A 24,906-nucleotide genomic window follows, 5' to 3' on the forward strand; every position below is an offset into this window, starting at 1 on the left:
CATGGGATATTAAGGCAATAGTTCGATAATTACTGCATTCCCTGGGATCCCCATTCTTTGGAATTGGGATGTATATGGAACGCTTCCAGTCTGTGGGCCATTGTTTAGTTTTCCATATATGTTGACAATTTTTTCTCAAAATTTGGATAGATTCAGTCTCAGTAGCTTGTAGCAACTCTATTGGTATGCTATCTGTTCCTGGTTTCAAATCATTACTGGTTTCTGTTAGTAGTATGGTATCGTCTGCATATCTTAAATTATTGCTATTTCTCCCTCCAATTTCCACACCTCATCTTGGTCCAATTCTGCTTTCCCTATGATACACCCTTTCCAGTTGGGAGCCAATCGGTTTCTCCATATTCTGTCCTTGTGCAGAGTACAAGTTGCGCATCAGGACAATCAGATGCTGTGGCACCCCCATTTCTTTTAAAGCATTCCATAGTTTTTCATGATCTACACAGTCAAAGGCTTTGCTGTAATCACAGGGTCATTTTGGATACTCTGTTCATAGGGTTTTTGTGGTAAGAGGTATTCAGACGTGGCTTACCATTGCCTTCCTCTGAGTTTGGATGCATCTTAGTCTGATTTCTTAGCTTTGACCATTCCGCCTTGGGTGCCCGTGCTAGGAGTTTAGTGTCTTGGTCTAGACTCCTGACTGCATTGCTCTTAGCTTCTTCAACACTAAAGGATTAAAAAAAAAATTCTGCTGCGAATCAACTGAATGAATCTCACAGACCACTCGTGGTCCACGGACCACACTTTGGGAACCTGTTTTAAAGTGAATAAAAAATAATACCGTGCTCTTCTCCTTTTTGGAGTGTTTTTTTTGGGGGGGGGAGAAATATTTGTGCGTGTGTGTTTCAAAAAGCTTTTGTAAACCGCCCTGGAACATTTTAATCGAAGGTCACGTTAAGAAATCCTTTAAAATAAAATATATTGGAGAACAGCGACTTAACTTAATGCTCTACTAGATGGACAAACTCTTTCTACTTCTGCACCATTTTTTTCCTGCCAAAGGGCCTCTATGGGGTTAAACCCACCGAGCTCCTCCCCTTGCCTAGAGAGCCTGAGAAATAGGATCCCATTTTGTGTAGCTGGCCAAGCCTGAAAGCGTCTTCTTGGTGGGGGCAGGGGAGGAAATGGCCTTTTTGAATTTGTGCAACCAGCAGCAGCGTTAATAGCAGCAGTTGCAAGTGCAGCAGAAGGAAATAGCTCCCTTTCTGCATAGGAGGGGGAAATGCATAAAGAGGTGAGCTCTTAAATGGGTTGTATTGCAGCTTTTTTGGGGGGGAGGGGGAATTGGGTTAATTACACTTGCAAAAGGAAGGAAATGAGTTGTTCGGAGATGCAAGGATTGAAAAGGGTCAAAGGCAGCTGATCTCAGTCGGCAGTGACAACTTCTCTTACCCTTTCCACCCAGGCCAGAGCAAAATGACCATACAGATCCTTCCATCTCAGATGATGATGATGATGATTAACTGCAGTTATGTTCTGGTTTGTCACAAACCCGAAAAGCCAAGCTCTAGATAAGGATCCTTTGCTGAATGTGGCTTTTATTGGGTGAATCCTTTTAAGGTGTGGGTGTGTGTGAAGACACCCCCTGCATAGATCTGTGTGCTTGCTTCCGGGTGAACCAAATTTTTGATTGTGAGTCTTCCAACTTCAGTGTTATCTGCTTAAGACAGAGTTTCCCAATTCTGGTCTGTAGACCACCAGCGGTCCAGAAGCGTCATGCAGGTGGACCACAGCAAGTCCATGTTAAATGTTCATATTGATTTTTAGTTGTATTTGTATTGCTTCTTTTATTTCTTACACTGTTTTATTGTTACAATTTGAATTCTGCGGAATGCATAAAACACAGTTAAAACCCATACAGCGCCTACCTCAGCTCATGACAATTGCTACAACCTGCAGAAAAATCGTTTAGCGGTGTGTCAAGACCCTCAGCAATTTTCAAGTGGTCCATGGGGAAAATTGTTTGGAAAACACTGGTTTAAGAGATAATCAGTATTGCTACCCTGTTCCTTTTATGTGGAGATAAGGTACTGCATTCGCCACAGCACAGTCTGGATTAATATTAACTGGAATACTAAACAAAAGCTGTGTTCATTGTTAAAAGGGGAGAATCTAGAAGAAGTCTAAGTAATGGTGGTGGTTTATTAATTTTCAGAGGGATAGGTGGTTAGACTCAATATAAGAATGCCAAATGTTCCTGTCTGGGTAGGTATTATCAGTGGCACAGCTACAGGGGCTGATTTGCAAGGTGGCAAACCTAGAGACACCCAGCTTGCCAAATGGTTTTCGGAAGGGCCACAGCTCAGTGGCAGAGTGTCTGCTTTGCATGCAGAAGGCCCCAGGTTCAATCCCCGACATCTCCAGGTACAGCTGGGAAAGATCCTTGCCTGGAACCCTGCAAAGCTGCTGTCAGTCAGCATAGACAGTACTGAGTTAGTCAGACCAATGGTTCCGAATCAGTATAAAACAGCGTCTTACATGTTAACCACAGGGTATCTTTAATGTGACGATGAGTTTTCATCTTTCTCTCTCTCCAGGGGCAAAACCTCATGTGCGATGTTGACATCCGTTCATCCGAATGCCCTAAATGAATTGTGGCGCCACCAAAAACAAAGGCCCTGGGAGACCAGGCTTAGGACCCGGCGCTGTTTGCCCCTATCCGTGTGACCATGTGAGCAGCCAGCATATGGTAGGCCGACGTTGACACTGGTCTGGTAGAGTCAAAATGGCCGCCAAGCGCTCCATGGCAGCTAACCTGGGCCTCCAGTTCCAGGCTTCGCAAGGGCAGGGACTGCAGACGCAAATAAAAATGGAGGAGGAGGAGGAGGAGGAGGAGGAGGAGGAAGAAGAGGCGGACGGAGCAGCGAAAGGGCCTCGTGTCATCCAGGCTGGGAGCCTGAGGGACATTTTGGGATGGCCAGGGCCGGAGCAGGTGAAACAAGAGCCTGACGAAGAGGTGCCTCAGTGCTGGGAAGCCCACGGTCAGGAGCACTTGAAGCTTGTCCAGTCGCCTCACTCTGGATGGGGAAACCCCCAACAGCCGGAGGAGTTCATGCTGAGGCGGCACAGGGCAAAAAGGCGGGAGCAGCAGGTAAAAAAACCCAGGGACCTTGTTGAGATAACCGAGGAGCTTGCCGAGTTGCTACCAGGTGAGGTTCAAGGCTCTTGTGTTTATTCACAAAGCCCTACACAACTTTGGTCCCAAAGGGCTTTACCGCCTGATTCCTTACGCTCCGTCTCAGTCATGGAGTTCCTCTGATGGGGCGCTTCTGGTGCTGCCTCACACCCCTGAGGCTTGATCGGCCTTTACCAGGGGCCAAGCCTGTATCATGGCAGGCCTTGCCCTGTGGAACCCCCTGCTGGTAGAGGCTCGGCAGGAATCATCCCTGCCTTCTTTTAGACGTCTCCTGAACATGGTATTAAACAAACAGGCCTTTGCAACGTACATTTCTTGTTCCCAGTCAGTAGTTGCAGATGTTTCTGCTGATACTTTATTTAACTTACTGTAATTTTGTATGCCATGTTAATTTTTTTAATGGAAGTGTAGTTTATAAATATGTCAATAGATAAATAATGAAAGGGGGGAGGGTTGATGGGAATCCAGGACAGGCCCCTGCTGTGGGCCCAGCCAGGGAGCTGTGGAGTAAACCTCCTCTGGAGACCCAACCTACCGCTGCAGGAGGGGCATCCCCTCTCAACAACACTCGGGCAGTGATGCAACTACGGACTTTTACAGGATGGGGTTGGGGTGGTGCCTTATTATGCCGAGTGGGGCCCTGGACTTCTAATGGATGCCATTGGATGCTAATGGATACATTACTTCACTCGCTTCAAAATGTGGTAAGCCCAGTGCTTGGAAAGTTCGGTTTAAGAAAGTTCACACTGAATTAGTTTGAAAATATCTAAACTACACTCGAAAATAGTTCCCAGAATTGCCAGGCGAACTGAATTTGAAGCAAGTTCGTTTTGTGGCGGAACCCTGAATGATTTCTAGTTCATCTTCAAGTTCATTCTCTAACATTTTTTAAAAAAACTCTTTAGGCCTTTAAGTTTAAAGATCATAATGGCTGGGGGAAATAGGTTAAACCATTCACATCCCTCTGCATGTGCGCGCTTTGATGTTTTCTTGGTCTTCTTAAGTCTGTTTTGTAGTTCAGCGCAGGCCTGGAGGGCTGCATTTGGCCCCTGGGGACTGGGGTTCCCCACCCTGGCAATAAATAAATGAATATATTGCATGTGCGGAGCAGTTTTCTGTCGCTTTCCCAGGTGCCAGTCCTGTTTGAAGAGATGGACGTCAACTCCCCCGAGGCAGAACATTCCTTCCTGGACAGACGGCGGTACCTCCGCAGGGAGGCCAAGCAGGGGCTGGAGAGGGAAGCCAGTTTGCTTGGTAAGAGCTTGTTCTGCCTCCCCCACCCAGAGATACCAGCAGGCAGTAGCTGCTGAGGGTGGCAGAACTACCAAGAAGACTCCCTTCTAGGGAGGCACAGGGTGCATTCTGCGGGGAAAGCCCTGAGTTTCCCATCCCGAAAACCTTGGCTTTCTCTTCCTCCTTGTTACCGCTCTGTGTAATGGCGGATTTGGGTGACCGTCCAGTGTCTACCAGCTGGGCAGGGAAAGAGGAACACCGACAGGCAAGGTGTAGCTGGTTTTGCACATTTGGGAGAATGGTGGCGTTGGGGAAACTCTGCAGGATTAGATTTGCAGTCGATATGCATAAGTATTTTTTTTTAATTAAAGAGGCGAGAACACAGGAAAGCTGCCTTATGCCGAATCAGGCTGTGGGTGTATCTAGCTCAGCACTGCCGACATAGCAGGGCTAGGGAGTCATTTTCAGCCTGGAGGCCATATTCCCTCTTGGGCAACCTTCTGCGGGCTGCATATCAGTGGTGGGTGGTGCCAGAAGCAAAAGTGGGCAGGGCAGTGGGTGTAACTTACTTCTGTACTACATTTCAGCCAAGCAAAATGATAGATTTCTACTATATATCCCCCACCTGTGCTTCTGTCCATCCAGGCAAGCAGAATGCATTGTCACAGTTGAAGGACACATTCAAGCCAGGCAAAAGCCCTTTATTGTTGTTATTATTATTATTATTACTACTACTACTACTACTACTAGTAGTAGTAGTAGTTCTCCTAATTACATTTATTACTTGCTGTTCACCAGCAGGTCCCTGGGTGGGTTACAACAGTAAAATTTAATTATTAAAAATAATTAAAACACATTACAATCACAGGAATAGGGTGGGTCCTGAAAACATACATCTCAGGTGTCAAAGGCCCGGGTGAAGAGGTGCGTCATCAGCATTGCTGAAAACTGTACAGTCATATCTGTGGGGAGGGAGCTTCACAGCTTAGGGCTGCCACAGAGAAGGCCCTCCCCAGGCTACCATCCCCTGGGCTTCTGAGGGTGGTGGAATAACCAAGAAGGCCCCCTTCTAGGAGGGCACAGAGCAGGGCCTATGAGGGGTGTGGTTTGTTATGGAAATATGCAGAGATATTCAGCGTCTGAGCTGCATGTGTCCAGTGTGTAGTATGCAATGTGTCCAGTAGCAGGCCTTTACCTTGCATTTAGATCACTGAGACTTAAAGCATAATATAATAAGAAAAGCTATTTATAGAAATAAATAGTAGATATAAAAGGCATACCTAGTTCTAACTAACAAAGTTGGAGGCGCAATGCCCAGACTTGGGTGTTGCCCTCATGGCTCAGGAGAGAGAGCAAAGACAAAGATGTCTCCTCTCTCCTTGGACAGTCGAAGAAGGCAAAGGGAGGAGAGGCAGGTCAGCTTCTCTGAGCATATCAGTCTACAAGGGAAGGAAGTTAGGTAGAGAAGAGCACGGGTAAAAGTAGGCAAGCCTAGGCAGCTGGAGGACCCTCACTCTATCTTCCTTCAGGAATACAAAGAAAAGAACCCAAACAGGAGTTGCTCTTGCCCCTCTTCCAACAGGCCTGAGGAGAGTGGGTGTGTCCTGGGAAGTCTTGAGGGCCTGGGAGAGGTGCCTGGAGAGCTCCATTTGGCCTCTGGGTTTGAGTTTCACCTACCCTGCACTAGATGAACTAAAAAAAGTGACAGCCCCCCCCCCCATTTTCTTCTTGATAACAGTTGGTTCCATCACACCGATGCACAATTTCCCGAAGATGAGTCGTCGTGGTACCAACTGGTCGTATGCTGAGGTGATTGATCTCCTGGATATTTGGGGGGAGCAAAGGATCCAGCAGGTCCTTCAGAGCAGCCACCGGAACATGGACACCTTCCAGGTCATCGCTAATGAGATGGCCAAGAGGGGGCACGAACGGACAGCCCAGGAGTGCCGGACCAAGACCAAAACGATGCGGCGAGACTACAAAAAGGTCAAAGAGAACAACTCGGCAGGGCAAGGGCCCATCACATGTCCCTTTTACGACCAGCTGGATCGTATTTTGGACTCCAGTGTGCCCCAGCCCCTGGGGAGGGTCCAAAATCTTGGGCACCAGGAGGAGTCGGGTGGAGACGATCGTCCCCTGTATGCCCTAGAGGAGGGAGCCCCCCACGACGAATCAGAGGACTATCTCGAGACCCAGGATTTCTTTGATCCCTCCACCCAGTTTTCCATTGAACTCGTTGACTCCATGGATTCCACGACTGTGGTGTGCAAAACGGAGAATACCTTTGAGGAACCGATAGGCACCCCTCAGCCAACCTTAGGTAGGTACCCCGTTTTTGTGGGTACAAAGACAAGAGGTCAGGTCTCTCTTCCCGTTCTCCCTCCCTTTGTGCAAAGAGGTGTAATTGTTTTGCAGAGAAAAGTGTGTGCATATCCCCATCAAGGCTCTTCAACCAACACTGCCCCAGGCCTGTGCTTAGAGCAGCAAAGATACTCTACTCTTTGGTGAAAGGCAGAGCCAGATACCACTTACGGTGGGAATGTCCACTTCTAGGGGAGTTTTGGTGTAAGGTGTTCTGGGAAATTAGTAACATAATAAGGGAACCTATACAGATTGCTCCACAATTGTCGTTACTGTCTGTTTTTGAAGAATGTAAGAAGAGCCTGCCTGCTGGATCAGGCCAATGGCCCATCTAGTCCAGCATCCAGTTTATTTATTTATTTAAAATATTTCTATCCCTCCCTTCTACCCTATAATAGGGCACTCAGGGCGGCTTACAAAAATAACATCGGACATGTACATGATAAAATTGTAAGCAGTAAAATCACAAAAACATTAAAATAAATTAAAATACATAAAATACAATTAAAATTCATAAAATACAATATATACACACACATATAGAGATTGGTCCTAAAGGGACTACGAAGGTAAAATTTAACATAGAAGACATAAAAGCAGTGTCAGGCTCTACCTTCCGTCCCTCCCAAAGGCTCTCCGGAACAAGATCGTTTTCAGAAGTCTCCGGAAAACCGACAGGGAGGGAGCAGAGCGACCTTCTCACAGTGGCCAACCAGATGCCTAAATGTGAAGCCCATAACCAGGGCATGAGTGCAACAGCACTACCCACCCCCCTTGCAATTCCCAGCAGCTGATATTCACTGGCATCCTACCTCTGACAGCGGAGGGAGATGATAGCCACTGCGTCTAGAAGCCACTATCGCCTCAACCTCCATTCACCTACACATTCAGTCTACACAAAACTAACCTACAAACCCCCACCCTCATACGCAATCGCTCTTTCTGCCACTTCACTCCATAAAAGACCAAAAACTAACCAGCTAACCGGTCACTGACAGCTAATCACCTACAGCAGTGGTTCCCAAGCTCGGTTTTCCCACGGGCCCCTTGAACATGGTTGGTCTTGGGGATCTACTGATGGACCCCTTCATTATTTTTCTGCCTGTTGTAGCAATTGTAATGTGCTGTGCTAGATGGCTTTTCATTCCATCTTCACTGCTGCTTTTCTTTCTGATATTGAACTTCATTGTATTCCGGTTTGCATTCCTGAGAACTCAAGTTGAAATGCTATATAAGAAGCAAAAGACCCCAAAACAATTAAAAAAAATGAATATTTAATGTGGACATGCCGCGGACCACCTGAATGGAGCTTGCGGGCCACATTTTGGGAACTCCTGATCTACAGAAAATTAAGCCTGGAGTGTGGTTTCGTTCTGGCTTTCTGACCGGCTGGTGACTGTTTCTACGGTTTTAGTTTATTTGCTAATTGGCCTTTTGTTAAATAAACAGGGGAACAGCTGCAGCACTGGGGGACTGGAGGACACTTGCCCTGGGAGTGAGTACCTGAGCATCTGGGCGCTTGCTTGCTTGCTCTGCTGGGTTGCTGTGTCTTGAGACAGCTGACGTCCCTGGCAAGTGCTGCAAGGACTAGGACCCCCGCCTGACCCTGACTCCAGAGAGAGGCTGCGGTCAATCTTGCAGCCTCTTGCATCAGCTCCTGGCTGGGTCGGGAGGCATAAAAGCCCAGCTGCCCTTGAGGAGCCCCTCAGGGAGTCCTGAGGGCGAGGGCACTACCCTCCTTCATTTTTTGGTAAACCAATCTGGAGGAGATTGGTAGTGGGGAGGGTGTATGGCGCATGTGTAATTCCTGCGCAGGGTGAGAGCCTGTGCAGCGAACTGAACGACGGGAGAAAGTTGCCAGGTGCCTTCAGAGAGTGAGTCTGTAACTGGCAGAAGGCTGGCCCTCCCTGGGTGTGAGACAGAGGGGGAGTAGATGTGCCCTGTGTGAAAGATATTGAGTGGGTCTGACTGTTCTCAGTTCTTGCAGAGGCCTGCTGGGATAATTGGCTCAGGTAGGTTTTGTTGGTGGGCACTTGTTGGGTCTCTATCAGGTGTTTAGGGGCTTAGTGAGGAGGAATATGGGTGATACCACCCCAGTTTCAGTGATCATGGGTAGAGGGAGGTATGGCCATGGGAGGGGGTGAACTACCACAGAAGACAAGGGCAAAGCTATCTACACCTTGTTCCTTGCTCCCACTTCTCTCATGGACGGGTTCCTTGTTGCTCATCTGCTGTGCCTACTGGCCTGTGTGTGTTGTAGTTTAACGCCAGATCAGTACACAATGAGACCATGCTCATCCATGATTTGATCGTGGATGAAGGTGCTGATTTGGTGTGCATTACTGAGACTTGGGTGGGTGAGTTGGGAGGAGTTGATCTGACCCAGCTTTGTCCACCTGGATACTTGGTGCAGCACCAGCACAGGCTGCAGGGATTGGGGGGCGGGGGAGGAGTTGCTGTGGAACTTCAATCTCTGGCTGTGAGGGCCTGTACCTGGTGCTGGGCCAGGGAGACAGGAAACTAGGGTTGCTGATGGTGTACCATCCCCCCTGCTGCCCGGTAGCTTCTCTGACCGAGGTGGTGGAGGCCATCTTGGCTGTGGTATTAGAGGAGCCCAGAATGATAGTCATGGGTGATTTCAGTGTCCATGCTGAGGCTGCCTCTAGTGTTCCAGCCTGGGACTTCATGGCCTCCATGATGACTATGGGGCTGTCTCAAGTTGTCACTGGCCTGACGCATAGGGCAGGGCACACCCTCGACTTGGTTTTTACTCCAAATGGAGGAAAGGATGGTCTCGAGATAGGGGGGTGGATGTCACACCATTGTCATGGTCAGACCACTTCCTGGTGAAGTTTAGACTTATGGCTGCTCTGGTCCTCCCCTGCAGGAGTGATGGACAGATTAAGATGGTGCATCCCTGGAGGCTAATGGAATCAATAGGATTCCTGAATGCCCTGGGGGAGTTCCCAGGAGATAGAGCAGGTGAAGCCCTTGTCACTCTGTGGAAGAGCGAGGCGCGTTGGGCTGTTGACACGGTTGCCCCCGAGCGCCCTCTTCTGCATTGTGGAGCCCTGTCTTCATCTTGGTACACCAGTGAGCTAAGGACAATGAAACAGTCTGGACGATGCCACGATGCCTTGAATGCAAGTTGTGAAAGATGTGCTGTGAGGCTGATCGGGCACATGTAAAACATCATAACTGTGCCTACTGTGTAGTGGTGAGGGTGGCGAAGAAGGCCCACTTCACTGCCTCCATCGCATCCTCAAGTAGTGGTCCAGTGGAGCTTTTCCGTATTGTCAGGGGTCTGTTGACATCAATTCCAGGAAATGGAGTTTTAGACCCTTCAGAGGCTCACTGTGAATTGTTTGCAAGGCACTTTGAGGGTAAAGTTGCTCACCTCTGTAGCAATCTTGATGCCCCATTCACATCTACTGTAGTCCCCAGTGAGATGTTCAGTGCAATGTCTGCTGCAACTTCTTGGGATTGGTTTCATTTGATGTGGCCTGATGACGTGGACAAGGTGCTTGCGATAATGCAGCCAGCAACATGTCCTCTCGCTTGCCCTTCTTGGCTTATTAAAGCTTTCCGGTGGGGGGTTGACTGAGTGGATCCAGGGTGTAGAACTTCCATATCTGTCACCATGAAACCACTCTGTCTTGGAGCTGGCTGTGAGGGCCTGCACCTGGTGTTGGGCCGAGGAGACAGGAAACTAGGGTTGCTGCCAGAGTACCGTCCACCCTGCTGCCTGGTAGCTTCTCTGACCGTCTTGGCTGTGGTATTATAGGAGCCCAGAATGATAGTCATCCCTGTTCCAGTTGCCCTGAAAGAGGCTGTGATCCGACTGCTCCTGAAAAAGCCTACCCTGGACCGCAGATACCCCCTTCTTACGGAAGATAATTGAGAAGGTTGTGGGGCAGCAATTGCAAGTACTCTTGGATGAAACAGATTATCTTGACCCATCCCAGTCTTGGTTCAGGCCTGGTTATGGGACTGAATCAGCCTTGGTTGTCCTGATGGATGACCTTTATCGGGAGAAGGACAGGGGGAGTGTGACCCTGTTATTCTTACTTGATCTCTCGGTGGCTTTTGATACCATTGACCATGGTATCCTTCTGGGCCGACTTGGTGAGATTGGTATTGGAGGCCCTGTTTTACAGTGGTTCCAATTTTGTCTCCAGCGTCGTTTTCAGAGAATAGCATTGGATGATTGTCTTTCGGCCCCCTGGTAGTTGTGCTGTGGGGTGCTGCAGGGTACAATCTTGTCCCCCATGCTGTTTAAAATGTATGTGAAGCCCTTGGGAGCGGTCATCAGGAGATTTGGGACGAGATGTCAGCGGTACACTGATGATACCCAGCTCTATTTCTCTGTAACATCTGAATCGGGAGAGGCCATGCAAGCCCTGGACCGCTGCCTGGGTGGTGGTCTGGATGAGGGCCAATAAACTGAGTCTGAATCCTAGAAAGACGGAGGTGCTGTGGGTTGGTGGTTCCCAAGTTCAGATAATTGGTCAGTTGCTTGCTTTGGATGGGGTTGTACTCCCTCTGAAAGAGCAGGTCCATAGTCTGGGGATGTTCCTAGATCCATCTTTGTCGCTAGAGGCCCAGGTGACCTCAGTGGCTAGGAGTGCCTTTTACCAGCTTTGGCTGGTGAGACAGCTGCAGCCATTTCTGGACTAGGATAGCCTGACCACTGTTGTCCACGCACTGGTAACCTCCAGATTGGATTACTGTAATGCACTCTATGTGGGGCTGCCCTTGAGGTTGGTCCAGAAGCTGCAGCTGGTGCAAAATGCAGCGGCGAGACTGCTCACTGGGGGCAGAGTATCACCAACATGTCACCCCGCTGCTGAAAGAATTCCACTGGCTGCCCATTTGCTACCAGGCCAAATTCAAGGTTCTAGTTTTGGTGTACAAAGCCCTATATAGCTTGGGACCAGGATACCTGAAAGATCGTCTTATCCTTATATGTCCAGTCGCTCACTGTGCTCTGCAGGTGAGGGCCTCCTGCAGATACCATCTTATCAGGAGGCCTGTTCTGCACCACATAGGAAGCGATCCTTTAGTGTAGCAGCACCTACCCTTTGGAATCCCCTCCCATTGTATATTAGACAGGCGCCTTCTCTGTTATCTTTTTGGCGCCTACTTGAAGATTTTCCCCTTTCAACAAGCCTTTTAAGTTGAGACCTTATCCCAGTCTGCGTCTGTGTTGGAATTGCTTTTTAATATGTCTTTACCCCCCCCCTTTTAAAAAGGTGATTGTAAAGCTTTTAAAAAAAATGTTTTTAAAGATGTTTTGTTTTAATATATTTTAAAGTCTGTTTTTATTATGTTTTAAAGTGTTTGTAGTGCTTTTGTTTGCCGCCTTGGGCTCCTGCTGAGAGGAAGAGCGGGATATAAATCAAATAAATAATAAATAAATAAATTTATATCCCACCCATCCTCCCAGCGTGGCAAACGACAAGCGATAAAACAGCAAAAGTATCTTTAAAGCAATTCCAATAACAGATGCGGACTGGGATAACGGTCTGTATGTAAAATGCTTGTTGGAAGAGAAAGGTCTTCAGAAGGAGCTGGAAACACAACAGAGATGGTGCCTGTCTAGTGTTTGAGGGGAAGGAATTAAAGCTTGATGAGCTGGTTTTCTAGTTTGGTCTTTAGCCTTGAACTGATTTGGCAGGGTGTATAATTTTATTTATTTATTTATTTATTTGTTACTTGATTTATATCCCGCCCTTCCTCCCAGCAGGAGCCCAGGGTGGCAAACAGAAATGCTAAAAAACGCTAAATTTTAATGTTGACAAATCCATTAAATCCTCTTTCATATTCTAGGCCTTCCTCCTACTGTTTGGCGTGTTGCCCTATGACTTGGTTAGCCCAGCCCTGTATTGGTATTGTTATGAGCATGGGGGGGGGCTGGAATGGATGATTTCTGTGGGTCACCTTTCCAGCCTCTGATTTGGAATCCTATGCCTGGGAGGCTGGCTCTGCTAGCCAGATGAATCTCCTTTGTTAATCAAATAGAGTGGCCAGGTAGTTAATGGGCCTATTTAGTTGCCCCGGTAACTGGTGAAAGGGGCTGGGAAGATCCTTTTGTCATTTTAAACTCAACAGGAGAGCCTTCCCCCCCACTCCTGGCAGCTAGCAGAGGTGTGGGCAGGTAGTTTTGGGGTGTGTTCTAGAGGATGGCTGGGGCTGCAGGCATGGTGAGAGGCTGGCTCCCTGCATCGTGGCGATAGGATGCCCCTGCACCCGGATGGAAAAGCTGGATATTGGACTGCTGATGCCTTGAATCCCTCCATCCTAAGCTCAGGTTGGAATGTGTGTACATAAATAAACCATATTTCATAAAGACACCGCAGTCTCCGCTGGCCTTCTTCCCAAAGGAAACCAAACCCTGGATGGGCACAGGAACCCCCTGAAATCTCACCATTCGGAGATTGGGGGAGGCGCACAACACTGGTGTTAGAAGTGGGATTGAGTTTCCTAGAAGAGGCATTGGAAGCAAGGTGTGCCTGAGTTAAAATGGAGGGAGAAACAGCAACTCTCCTGGAACAGATGAAATTGCTGTTCCAGCAGCAAACAGAACAAAGGCAACAAGAACGCCAGGAGGACCAGCAGCAAAGGCAAAAACAGCGCCAGGAGGACCAACAGCGACAGGATGCCCAGATGCAGGACTTCCGGAAGAAAGTTGATGGGATTGATGAGAGACTGCTTAGCCTGGACTCTAGGGTGTTTGAATCAGTAGCCAAAACTCAAAAAGCTGTAGCCAACTTGGAACTGGCCAACCGAGATGAAAATGAGAAGCTCCAGAAAGAGTTGCGGGAACTGGAGAGGCAGCTGCAGGAGATGAAGCAAGAGTACCAACCCACCTTGGGAATGAGTGGCTGGGTGAGAGACCAGCAGCCAGCAACTGGGGGTAAGGAGTTTCCCCTCATACACTTTTCTACCCCATGCATTCCACGTAAGGGCCACGAGAGAAGGGGGCTGGTCACCACAGTTGGTGTGGTCCAGAAGCCCACTCTCTATGATGGAAAAATCTCCTGGGAAGCCTATCTTTCCCAGTTTGAAATAATCTCCCAAATAAATGGCTGGGATGAAGGGCAGAGAGGAGGATTCCTCGCAGCCAACCTTAGTGGGCCAGCTCTGGTGGTCTTGCAGAATCTCCCATCTGAGAAAAGGCAGAGTTACCCAGATTTGGTGAAAGCCTTGGATCTACGGTTTGGGGCTGTGCACCAATCTGAGTTAGCCAGGACCCAGTTCAGGAGTCGCAGGAGGAGGAAAGAAGAAGCCCTCCCCGAGTTTGCTGAGGAGTTGAGACGCCTGGTGGGAGTGTACCGGGATGCCAGTGAGGAGATGCAGGAGACACTGGCAAAGGACCAGTTCCTTGATGGACAGAGTGATGTGGACTTCCGCATGAAGATCATGGAGCGGCATCCAAAGACCTTGCGAGAAGCAGTAGAAGTTGCCACGGAGATAGAAGCATTCTACGCAGCTACCAGTTCGAGTGGGAGGCAGCCCCCCATGAGAAAGACCTTCGTGAGTAAGCATGCACCTTTTTCTAATGTGAATGGTGATGTGGAACCATTTGACCAGGCAGCTAATGTTTTAGACCGGTTAGAAGAGTTCCTAGATTTGGTTGAAAAACCTAGGGCAATTGGTAATGGCAAAGTGTTTAGGGGCAAGGTGCCACTTCGATGCTGGCACTGTGACAAAATTGGCCACAAAAGGGAGAACTGCTATCTTGCCAAGGGAAGGCAGGACAGAGGTTCACAAGTGCCAAAAGACAATGAAGCAGGTCAGGGAAACGGGGCGCCACCAAGCTGAAGGGGCAAGGCTTGGAGGGAGGAAGGAAGGCCCCACGGTGTGTGCCTAAATCTGGGCAATTGAACTATAATAATAGTAGCTTGGCAATTGATTGCGAAGTTGGCGGGGTGAAATGCACAGGTATACTAGATACGGGATCAAATATTACTGTTCTTCGATCTGATATGGTAGGCATGTTCAGGGAGAAAGGGGCTCGGGTTGGGGAGGTCACTTGGTCTCAGATGGAGATGGTAAATGGAACCCCAGCCCCTGTGAGGAAATGGGGAAGTGTGAGCATAAAGATTGGCCCAGCCCATTTGCAACATATGATCTGGGAGGCAGACATTGTGGACCAGTTTATAATCGGCCTGGATCTGATGATGGCCAATGGTTGTGTTATTAACACTATGAGAGGTACCCTGCAGGTATGCTCTTTTGAGGTGCCTCTCAAAGATGCAGCTCAAAGCCAGCCAGCCCTTTGCAGGCGCCTGCTCTGTGAGGAGAGGATTCTCCTTCCCCCCAGGGCAGAGACCATTATTATGGCTCAATGCTCAGAGGGCTCTCCCCTGGCAGAGTCCTGGGGCTTGGTGGAAATGTGTCCAGACGGGCAGGAATTAGAAGGGATCTTGGCAGCTAAGGCTCTTGTGGATTTGGGGCAGCCCAGGGTGCCAGTACGGCTTCTGAATGTTTCTGATGAGCCCCGGATGTTGAGGAAAGGCCTCATGGTGGCAAAATGTGAGCCTGTTCAATTGTTAGGGGTGGGCACAGAGCCCAGTTGGGAGGGGGACTGCATCAAAGAGGAGCTGCCTCAGTTTCTCGCTGGGTTGTATCAGGGCAGTTCAGTGCATCTAAATGAGGGGCAGCAGATTGCCCTAAAGGGTTTTCTACTAAGGAACCAGGGCCTGTTTTCAAAATCAGATGCAGATATAGGGTGCACTTCACTTGTGCAACACAAGATTGATACAGGCAATAGTCATCCTATCAAACAGGCACCCCACAGATTACCTGTTGCAAAGCGGGGAGAAGCTTTACAGGCAATTAAGGACATGCATGATCAGGGGATAATTGAACCCTCCACCAGTCCTTGGGCCTCCCCTATTGTCCTTGTAAAAAAAAAAGATGGTAGCCTTAGATTCTGTGTGGACTATCGGAAGTTGAATGAAGCCACAATAAAGGACTCCTACCCTCTGCCACGAATAGATGACACCTTAGATGCAGTGGCAGGTTCTGCATGGTTTTCCACACTAGATCTCAAAAGTGGATACTGGCAGGTGGAGATGGACCCTAAGGACAAGGAAAAAACTGCTTTCACAGCAGGGCAGGGGCTATGGCAGTTTAGGGTGATGGCTTTTGGCTTGTGTAACGCTCCTGCCACCTTCGAGAGGCTGATGGAAAGGGTGCTTTATGGCCTACCCCTGTCAGCCTGCTTGTTGTATTTAGACGATATCCTAGTTCATGCCAAGACATTTGATCAAGAGCTAGCACACTTGCAGATGGTCTGTGACAAATTAAAGGGTGCCAATTTGAGACGGAATCCAAAGAAATGTAAGTTGTTCCAGAGAGAGGTTACTTACTTGGGGCATACCTTGAGTGAAAAAGGGATTGCAACAGACAAGGAGAAAACGGCTGCTGAAGAGGACTGGCCTACCCCTACGACTCTAACTGAGGTGCGAAGTTTTGTTGGGCTCTGTTCTTACTATCGAAGGTTTATCTGTGCGTTTACTGATATAGCAAAACCTCTTCATGGGCTGGGAGAGAAGGGAAAGGCATTCCACTGGTCATCTGAATGTGATGAAGCTTTCCGAGAGTTGAAAAAGGCACTTGTGAATGCTCCAGTCTTAGCTTACCCATGCTTTGAGACCCCATTCATTTTAGACACTGATGCCAGTGCTTATGGCATGGGTGCTGTGCTGTCACAGGAACGTGCTGGGCAGGAAAAGCCGGTTGCTTACTTCAGTAAGAGCTTGGCTACTGCAGAAAGAAATTATTGCACTACCCGCAAAGAGCTCCTTGCAGTTGTGAGGTCCATAGAACACTTTCACCATTATCTGTATGGGAGAAAGTTTGTCGTGAGAACAGATCATTCATCCCTGCAATGGTTACTCCGATTCAAAAACCCTGAGGGTCAAATAGCAAGGTGGCTACAGAAGCTGCAGGAATATGACTTTACCATCACCCACAGACCAGGTTTAAAACATTCTAATGCAGATGCATTATCCAGGCGGCCTTGCTGGCAGGACAACCAGCTACTGCCCAAGGCAGGAAAGCAAGGAGCTGGCTGCCTTGGAGGAGGAGAGAGGGCAGAAGCAGATGGAAGGCCCAGGCCTGTTGGTTTGCAGAAGCACGACTATCCCTTCTGGAGAGACTGAGACGCTACAGGGGTGGACCCTGGAGCAACTGAGGGCCTTACAGAGAGAAGACCCAGACATCAAGATTGTGTGTGCATGGAAAGTCAACTCACAAATTTGCCCTCCCTGGGAAATGGTGTCCCCACTCAACACTACTGTGAAGGCCTTTTGGTCTCAGTGGGAGAGTCTAGAGCTTCGAGATGGCATATTGTATAGACGATGGATACAGCCCGCGGGGACTGGATATAGGTGGCAGCTGGTTGTGCCAGCAAAACTAAAGAGAGAAGTGATGGTGTTGTGCCACGATACTAAAATGGCTGGACACTTTGGTGTGGCAAAAACCCTTGCCCGGGTAAGGGAGAATTTCTACTGGGTCAAGTGCAGGCGGGATGTGGACAACTGGTGCCGAAAGTGTGATGCTTGCACAGCAAAGAAGGGCCCCCCTAGGACAGGGAGAGCCCCAATGCAGCAATATCTGGTGGGTGCCCCAATGGAACGTGTTGCAATAGATGTTCTAGGGCCCCTCCCCGAAACAGATGCTGGCAACCGCTACATCTTGGTTGCAATGGATTATTTTACACGATGGCCTGAGGCTTATGCCATAAAAAATCAGGAGGCTGTGACAGTGGCAAACGCCTTGGTTGACAACTTCTTTTCAAGATTTGGGGTGCCTGGCGAATTACACTCTGATCAGGGTAGGAACTTTGAATCAAGAGTGTTCCAGAAAGTATGTGAAATTCTGGGAATCCACAAAACACAGACCACCCCCGCACATCCCCAGTCAGATGGCATGGTGGAAAAGTTCAACCGCACCCTGGGGGTACAACTGGCAACTTTTGTGCATCATCATCAAAGGGATTGGGATGAACATATCTCACTCCTTCTGATGGCATATAGGACAGCAGTTAATGAAAGCACCAAGTGTACTCCGGCCCTCCTCATGTTTGGGCATGAGTTGAGGACTCCCACCTGCCTGCTTTATGGCACCCCTGAGGGTGAGAGGGATAATGCCGACCCTTTGGACTATGTGGAAGGGTTGCAATGTAAATTAGAGAAGGTGCACCAATTTGCAAGAGAAAATCTGAAGATTGCCTCAGATAAGATGAAACGCTTGTATGATGTGAGGTCCTATGGGGAAAGTTTTGTGAAGGGTGACCTGGTGTGGTTTTATAATCCAAAAAGAAAAAAAGGCAGGAGCCCTAAACTAGATAAACCTTGGGAAGGGCCATATGTGGTTCTCAGAAAAATAAATGAGGTAGTTTACCAGATCCAGTTAGGCCCCAGGCACAAGCCCAAAATTATTCATAAGGACCAGCTGCGGAAGTATCAAGGGAACCAAACATGTAACTGGTTCATCCAATCAACAGTGGGGTTTCACCCAGCGAGCGTAGAGACAGAGCAACGGGTTCCGCCTATGCAAGGGGGTTCCTTGATGGTAGCTGCTGCAGCCGAAGATTATTCATCTGGGTTAGGTAGTGGGGGCTCCGCTACACTGTCTGCCAGAAGACCTCAGAGAGATAGGAACATGCCACAAAGATTAGATCTCTGAGCTGGAATAGTGACTTGTATTTGCTGTTTTGTACTTGTGTGGAAATGAGACTGTAGAATGACTATGTTGTAATGATGTATATTGCAATGTCTTCCTAACCTGTATCTGTTATTTCTTTGTAGGAAAAGTTGTTATTCTGTTGTTGTTTTTTGCAGGTCTGGGACAGACCTCTTTCAGAGAAGGGCGTAGTGTTATGAGCATGGGGGGGGCCTGGATGGATGATTTCTGTGGGTCACCTTTCCAGCCTCTGATTTGGAATCCTATGCCCGGGAGGCTGGCTCTGCTAGCCAGATGAATCTCCTTTGTTAATCAAATAGAGTGGCCAGGTAGTTAATGGGCCTATTTAGTTGCCCCGGTAACTGGTGAAAGGGGCTGGGAAGATCCTTTTGTCATTTTAAACTCAACAGGAGAGCCTTCCCCCCCACTCCTGGCAGCTAGCAGAGGTGTGGGCAGGTAGTTTTGGGGTGTGTTCTAGAGGATGGCTGGGGCTGCAGGCATGGTGAGAGGCTGGCTCCCTGCATCGTGGCGATAGGATGCCCCTGCACCTGGATGGAAAAGCTGGATATTAGACTGCTGATGCCTTGAACCCCTCCATCCTAAGCTCAGGTTGGAATGTGTGTACATAAATAAACCATATTTCATAAAGACACCGCAGTCTCCGCTGGCCTTCTTCCCAAAGGAAACCAAACCCTGGATGGGCACAGGAACCCCCTGAAATCTCACCGCTCGGAGATTGGGGGAGGCGCACAACAGTATCATCAAAGTCCTTAGTTTGGTATATTAAAATTAAATCCAAGAACACTAGGGCTACTTATCTACGGGAACGTTAGTTTTTTTCTTCCTTGTTAGACCCGCGTTTGCTCAGCTTAGATTTCAAGCTGTGCCCAGAGAAGATCTGGCTGGTTAAGTTCTTTAACAGGTCAATGAATGACCATCTTTGTGTTTGTGGATCAGGCATAAGAAGAGCCCGGCTGCTAGATCAGGCCAAAGGTCCATCTAGTCCATTATACTGTTTTCACAGCGGCCAACCAGATGCCCCTTCTGGGAAGCCCAGAAGCAGGACCTGAGTACAACAGCGCTCTCCTCACTTGTGATTTTCAGCAACTAGCATTCAACTAGCATACTGCCCCTGACAGTGGAGGTGGACATAACCATCAGGGCTACTAGCTATTGATAGCCTTAACCTCGTCCACGAATCTGTCTAATCCTCTTTTAAAGCCATTCACTGTCTATTGGCTGACTAAGTGTATTCCTCTCATGTGGCGATGTTCGTGCACCACTCACAAGGAGTCACAAGATCCGTTTTGTTGCTTTGCTCTTTTGTGGTACAAGATTAAATTTTATGCCTTTTTATTTTATTATTATTATTATTATAGAAGCTGAGCACCTGCTTAATCCCCTGCCACCTGCCCCACCAAGTATCCCTGGCAGCCCGGCCACCACCGGCTCGACAGCAGGTAAAAGTTGATGTTGAATGAATTCCTCCTGTTTTATGGAATCATAAAGAGTCGGATGGGACTTTGCAGGTCATCTAGTCTAGCTTAATTGCCTGCTAAGTGCAAGATTCTTGCAATTGTAGCATGTTTGACGAGACGACTGTCCAGGCAATGCTTACGTACCTCCAGTGATGGGGAGCTCACCACCTCTCCAAGGCAGGCTACTCGAACTAGCATGAGGGAGACCAAGTGTAGTGTAGCAGTTAAGAGTGTCAGCCTGGGAGACCAGCGTTCAGATCCCTGCTCAGCCATGAAGCTCACTGGGTGATCTTGGGCCAATAACTGTATCTTAGCGTAACCTACTTTACAGGGGTTTTGTAAGGATATAATCAGAAGAACCATGTTTGTACCCCATCTTGAGCTTCTTGGAGGAATTTATTTATTTATTTATTTTCCCTTTGGTTTTATTGGTTAACTGAGCTTTCATTGTGTCTGCTTCTTGATTGCTGTTTGTGTTGATTGTTTTGTGTCTTAATTTTTTAATATTGTATTTTATTGTAATATTGTTTGCTTTTTGGGAGCTTTTCAGCTGAAGTACAAATCTTGAGCACTTTTAAAATGAATGATTAAGATATACAAGTAGGACCTGCAACAAAATGTTGCACTCTACACTGTTTCAGTGCAGGGTTTCTGCCAGCCATGGCCCTTTTCCAGGATACCCCATTCCATTTCCCTACCAACAGTCAGAATTCTGTAGCCACTGGACTTCCGGGAAGGGTGACTTAGCCTGTGCCTGCTTTTGAGACGGGCTCCTGCCTCAAAAGAAGCTTATTCAGATATATCAGTCAGTTTTTTCTTTTTTTTTTGACTGATTAAACTTCTCCCGGGTAGGGAGAAACGAAGAGATTAACCTCAAAGCCTATTTTTGTTGGGACGACCAGATCTCATTAATTTATGGGACGAGGTCCAGCCGACGATTTATGGGACGGATTTTCAACAGCAAGCTCTATCTGTTAAAGCGAACGTTCATCTTATCTTCTAAGAGAGAACGCACTAACAGGCAAGCACCCTTCTTTCTATATTTTTCTTTTACTTGACTTAAATTGTTGCTGTTTAAAAGAGATTTGCCAGATTGATCAGTTTTTGACATCTCACTGGGGAGCCATAACTTCTCTCTGCTACGCACTAATTAATAGCTTATCTCTGTTTTTGTTGCAAAAAGCTGTCCTGGATTTGCATTCTAAAGATATACACAGAAGAGGGATTTCTATTCCAGATTTTTATTTTGAAGAATATTATATTGTCTGAGACTACTCTCTTTTTGGTCTATTTTATTTTGACGAATCTGTTTCTTGACGATTGCCATTAATTGTTTCGATCCTGGGAACTGCATTTTGTTTACTTAACTATTGGAGAGATAAGGCTGTCTGCTCTGTTTATACTGTGATGTCACCAAGTTTGGAGAATTAACCCAATTGTTGCTGAAATAAGAAGTGGTTTTCCTATATTTTTCTTTTAAAATGGCAATTAAGAAAGTGGCTGAAAATCTGGAAATAACTATGTTTCATAAAATAATGGATGAGATTGAGATAATGAAAATTGAATTGAGTAAAATGAAGCAGGAGATTAAAGATATAAGGGTCCCTGTGAGAGAGGTGACCCTGGAAGGGGTCCCTGTGAGAGAGGAGACCCCGGAGATTGGAACAGGGGTCCCTGTGAGAGAGGAGACCCTGGAGACTGGAATAGGGGTCCCTGTGAGAGAGGAGATCCCGGAGATTGGAACCAACGTGGAACAGGAACAAGATTTGGAGTTTATGGACTTTAGAAATAAAATCTATTGTTTGGAACTCAATGTTATCTCTGAAGAAATGAATGAAGATTCTAGAGATAAAGTTATCAATGGCATGGATAATCTTCTGGACTGGAATGATGTGATGGAGCCCAATATAGAGAAAATCTATGGAATTAACTGCAGCCATGTGACAATGGAAAAACTTTTAAGAGATGACCCAGTGTATTTTGAAAAAAAGAACAGAGATATGATTTTACAGCAGTATTTCAGCAACCTATTCAGAATGGATGGCAAGAAAATATTTGGGATAGAGGTAATTCCCATCAGACTCTTACTATATGACTATGGCTTTGACAGCAAGATTATTATGGAATACTGATAATGGAAGATTGGATATTGAAATTACTGGACTTAACAAGACTACTGAAGATGGAAGATGGAAAATGGAACTAATAGAGATAATAGAACAATGGCTACTGAAATTATTGAACCTAACAGATTCTGATGTGATGGATTAATTGAAATGTTTATTTTGACTATGGTTATGACAATAAGATTATCATAATTAGTAATGAGATGGATTAATCGATATGCTTATCTGGAAAAAAAAATTGATAGATATATTTCTTAAAGAATTGAAACCTCTCTTTGACTTTTTGTGGAAAGAATAAAGTAATGTTTATGAGATTTGATGATTAAGTAAGATAACTACTGGAGGAAAGTGATTTTATAATATGACTTAAGAGACAGGATTGTTATATATTATAGACTTATAACTGATTTGATCTTTGACAAATGGGAAGTCAATATTTTACTCTTTATTTTTTATTTTTGTTTTTTTTTCTTTTTTTCTTTTTGTTTAACTATTTTTGATTTTGTTTTTTGTCTTTGAATGTTTTATGATTTTGTCTTGTATGTTTTATGAAAATCTGAATAAAAATTATTGAAAAAAAAAAAGAATTCTGTAGCCACTGAGTATGCAGTTGTCTTGTCTCTCTCTCTCTCTCTCTCTCTCTCACGCACATGCACATGCACACACGCACCCCTAAATACTTTTGTTCTTCTGCAGACCTTGGTGTTTGCCCAAGCCTGCTGAGATCTCCCTCTTTTTCCTGGATGGTGACACTTTGACTATGTAAGGATCCATACTCAAAGAATGGGTTTGATTAGTATGTAACAGGGATGGAAAACCTGTGGCCCTCCAAATATTGCCAAACTACAGCTCCCATCATCCCTGACCGCTAGCCATGGTGGCTGGGGCTGATGGGAGTTGGAGTCCAGCAACATCTGGAGAGCCACAGATTCCCCATCCTTGCTATATCCAGTTCCTTCAACCTATGCGTATAGGATTGAGCCAGAATCTTTTGCAGTGTTTCAATTTCCTTGCTCCGTTTTTGTGTCATCGTTCCCCATTCCCCCTCTCCCAATTTGCTTTCCTTTCAGACGTACTCGTCACCCCTTCCCACAGTCCGTTGCCCGGGCCTATGGGCCTCTCAGCTGCCGAACGCCTCGCCAACCTCCGGAACCGGCATAAGAAAACCAGGAACGATTTGGCCATGGACCTTGCGAGAGCGGCTGACCGGCGGATGCAGACAGCCACCAACAGGATCCTTTCAGCCCTCGATGGTTACACCAAGGCAGACCTGGAGGACCGTGAGAAAGACCGTGAGGGCACTGCGCAGATCATCGCCATCATGCACCGCCAGACGGAACTCCTGGAGCTGCTTGTCCGGCAGCAGTCCTCTTCTGCCCCGCCGGCTGTGTCCGCAGCCCCCATGCGGCACAGCTGGCCTCCACGGATTGGGCAATCAAGCCACCGGCCTGTGGGCCCTTCGTCCTCCCGCTTGGGTGTTCCCAGGAGGCCACTGACACCCAGAGCACGGAACAGGAGGAGGCCTCAGAACTACAGCCCTTGATTCTTGGCTTTTGTGCTCTGATAGCTTGCAGTGTAAGCTTTGCAGTGTAGTTGTTGTTATTTGGTTAACCTCCTGGAGTTATTTTCTCTCCCTCCTCCTTCTCCTTAGGGTTAGAGAAAGAGCATTTTCATTGTTGACATCTACTAAAGAAAACCAAAGACTTCATCAAAACAGCAGCTTGTTCTGTTCTTGCTGAAAGCTAGCAAAACCCATATTTCAACAAATGAAATATGTTCTTTTTTAATAAAGTCATCTTCTGTCAAGTCCTCACATTTTGCCTTTTTCTAAAAGCAACAACACAGGGAACCAGCGGGTTGCCACTGCAGATGGAAGAATCCTTCTTGTTTTAGGTCCCAAAGTTCAGCAACGTTATTTGGCTGAGCCCCGGAACCTATTTTCTTTCATCGCTTGGCCTGAAATCCTGGAATATAACAAAACGTCTTTGAGAATGTGAAGCGCCAAAGCCTGTCCATGTGCATTTGGCGTTAAGGGGCATTGAGTTATTTACAGCGGGGTGGGGAATCTCCAACCTACAGGGCAAATGTGGCCCGACTGGAGTGCAGTTTGGCCTGCGAGGCTGTTCCACACAAACCACAGCCATCTGCCCTACACCTGACATCATATGTGACATCAGGTGTGGGGCAACTATCCATGTGACTCCAAAAAAACAATTGGGAATGTTGTATAAAGTGAGTTCCTGATTCCTTCTTTGCTAGAATAGTTGATGGGGGGTGGGAGTGTGTGTTGCTCCAACAGCACAGAGAAGTTCACAGCGAAACTGCAGCTAAAACCAGGGGGGGAAATCTCCGCTGCAGCAGTGGCTTCAATGAAAAGATTTGAGAGGTGCCCGTCACAACTTGCCTGTCAACCTTCTGATGTCGTAATGACCTCCGTTGATTACCATGTGTGTTGCTCCACCCATATGCCAAAGTGGGCCTGTGGAGGTGGGGACAGATAAAGATCTGACCCAAAAGGTTCCCCACCCGATTTACAGATCAGAAGGGGTGAATCTGGGCCAATTTAAGCCCAATACCTTTTTCACACCTCCTAAAAAAAACTATGCTTGGGATATCATTGCTCTTGTTGTGAATGTGGTGGGCTGGTCCTCACAAAGCCCTCTCTTCCTTCAACACCAATTTGTAGATAGCCCTCAAAACCTAGGCCCCAAACAAGATTATGAGGTAATCTGAGGCAGGTGTACACTAAGCGTGATGTTCTTTTTAAAAAATAAAGTTATAAAAACATATATTTTTTTTAAGCTGCCTATGGGGCAGTCAGTACATAAGGAAAGCCTGCTGGATTAGGCCAAAGGCCCAT

General features: G+C 47.2%; 1 protein-coding gene across 3 annotated transcripts; it reads left to right on the top strand.

Annotated features, from left to right (window-relative positions):
* The first annotated feature begins 1,063 nt into the window (after positions 1-1,063).
* On the top strand, positions 1,064-23,852 carry LOC133381311 (uncharacterized). Of its 3 annotated transcripts, none has more exons than XM_061620280.1 (6): positions 1,069-1,249; positions 2,553-3,106; positions 4,282-4,405; positions 6,123-6,704; positions 19,822-19,902; positions 23,117-23,852. In XM_061620280.1, the coding sequence occupies exons 2-6, from the start codon at positions 2,741-2,743 to the stop codon at positions 23,587-23,589; spliced, it is 1,626 nt and encodes a 541-aa protein (XP_061476264.1). In that variant the 5' UTR covers positions 1,069-1,249; positions 2,553-2,740; the 3' UTR covers positions 23,590-23,852. The 3 variants fall into 3 exon arrangements, with proteins under 3 accessions (XP_061476266.1, XP_061476264.1, XP_061476265.1); XM_061620281.1 differs by lacking the exon at positions 1,069-1,249 and adding an exon at positions 1,329-1,647; XM_061620282.1 differs by lacking the exon at positions 19,822-19,902 and having other exon boundaries at positions 1,064-1,249.
* The last annotated feature ends 1,054 nt before the right edge of the window (positions 23,853-24,906 follow it).

This window comes from Rhineura floridana, chromosome 3 (assembly GCF_030035675.1).
Source record: "Rhineura floridana isolate rRhiFlo1 chromosome 3, rRhiFlo1.hap2, whole genome shotgun sequence".
Classification (NCBI taxonomy): domain Eukaryota; kingdom Metazoa; phylum Chordata; class Lepidosauria; order Squamata; family Rhineuridae; genus Rhineura; species Rhineura floridana.

Bases quoted from the DNA above. Each gene is read 5' to 3' on its own strand.
- LOC133381311 (XM_061620280.1), top strand. From the start codon at position 2,741: ATGGCCGCCAAGCGCTCCATGGCAGCTAACCTGGGCCTCCAGTTCCAG. The intron at 3,107-4,281 runs GTAAAAAAACCC...TCGCTTTCCCAG, and splicing joins CAAAAAGGCGGGAGCAGCAG to GTGCCAGTCCTGTTTGAAGA. The intron at 19,903-23,116 runs GTAAAAGTTGAT...CTTTCCTTTCAG, and splicing joins CACCACCGGCTCGACAGCAG to ACGTACTCGTCACCCCTTCC.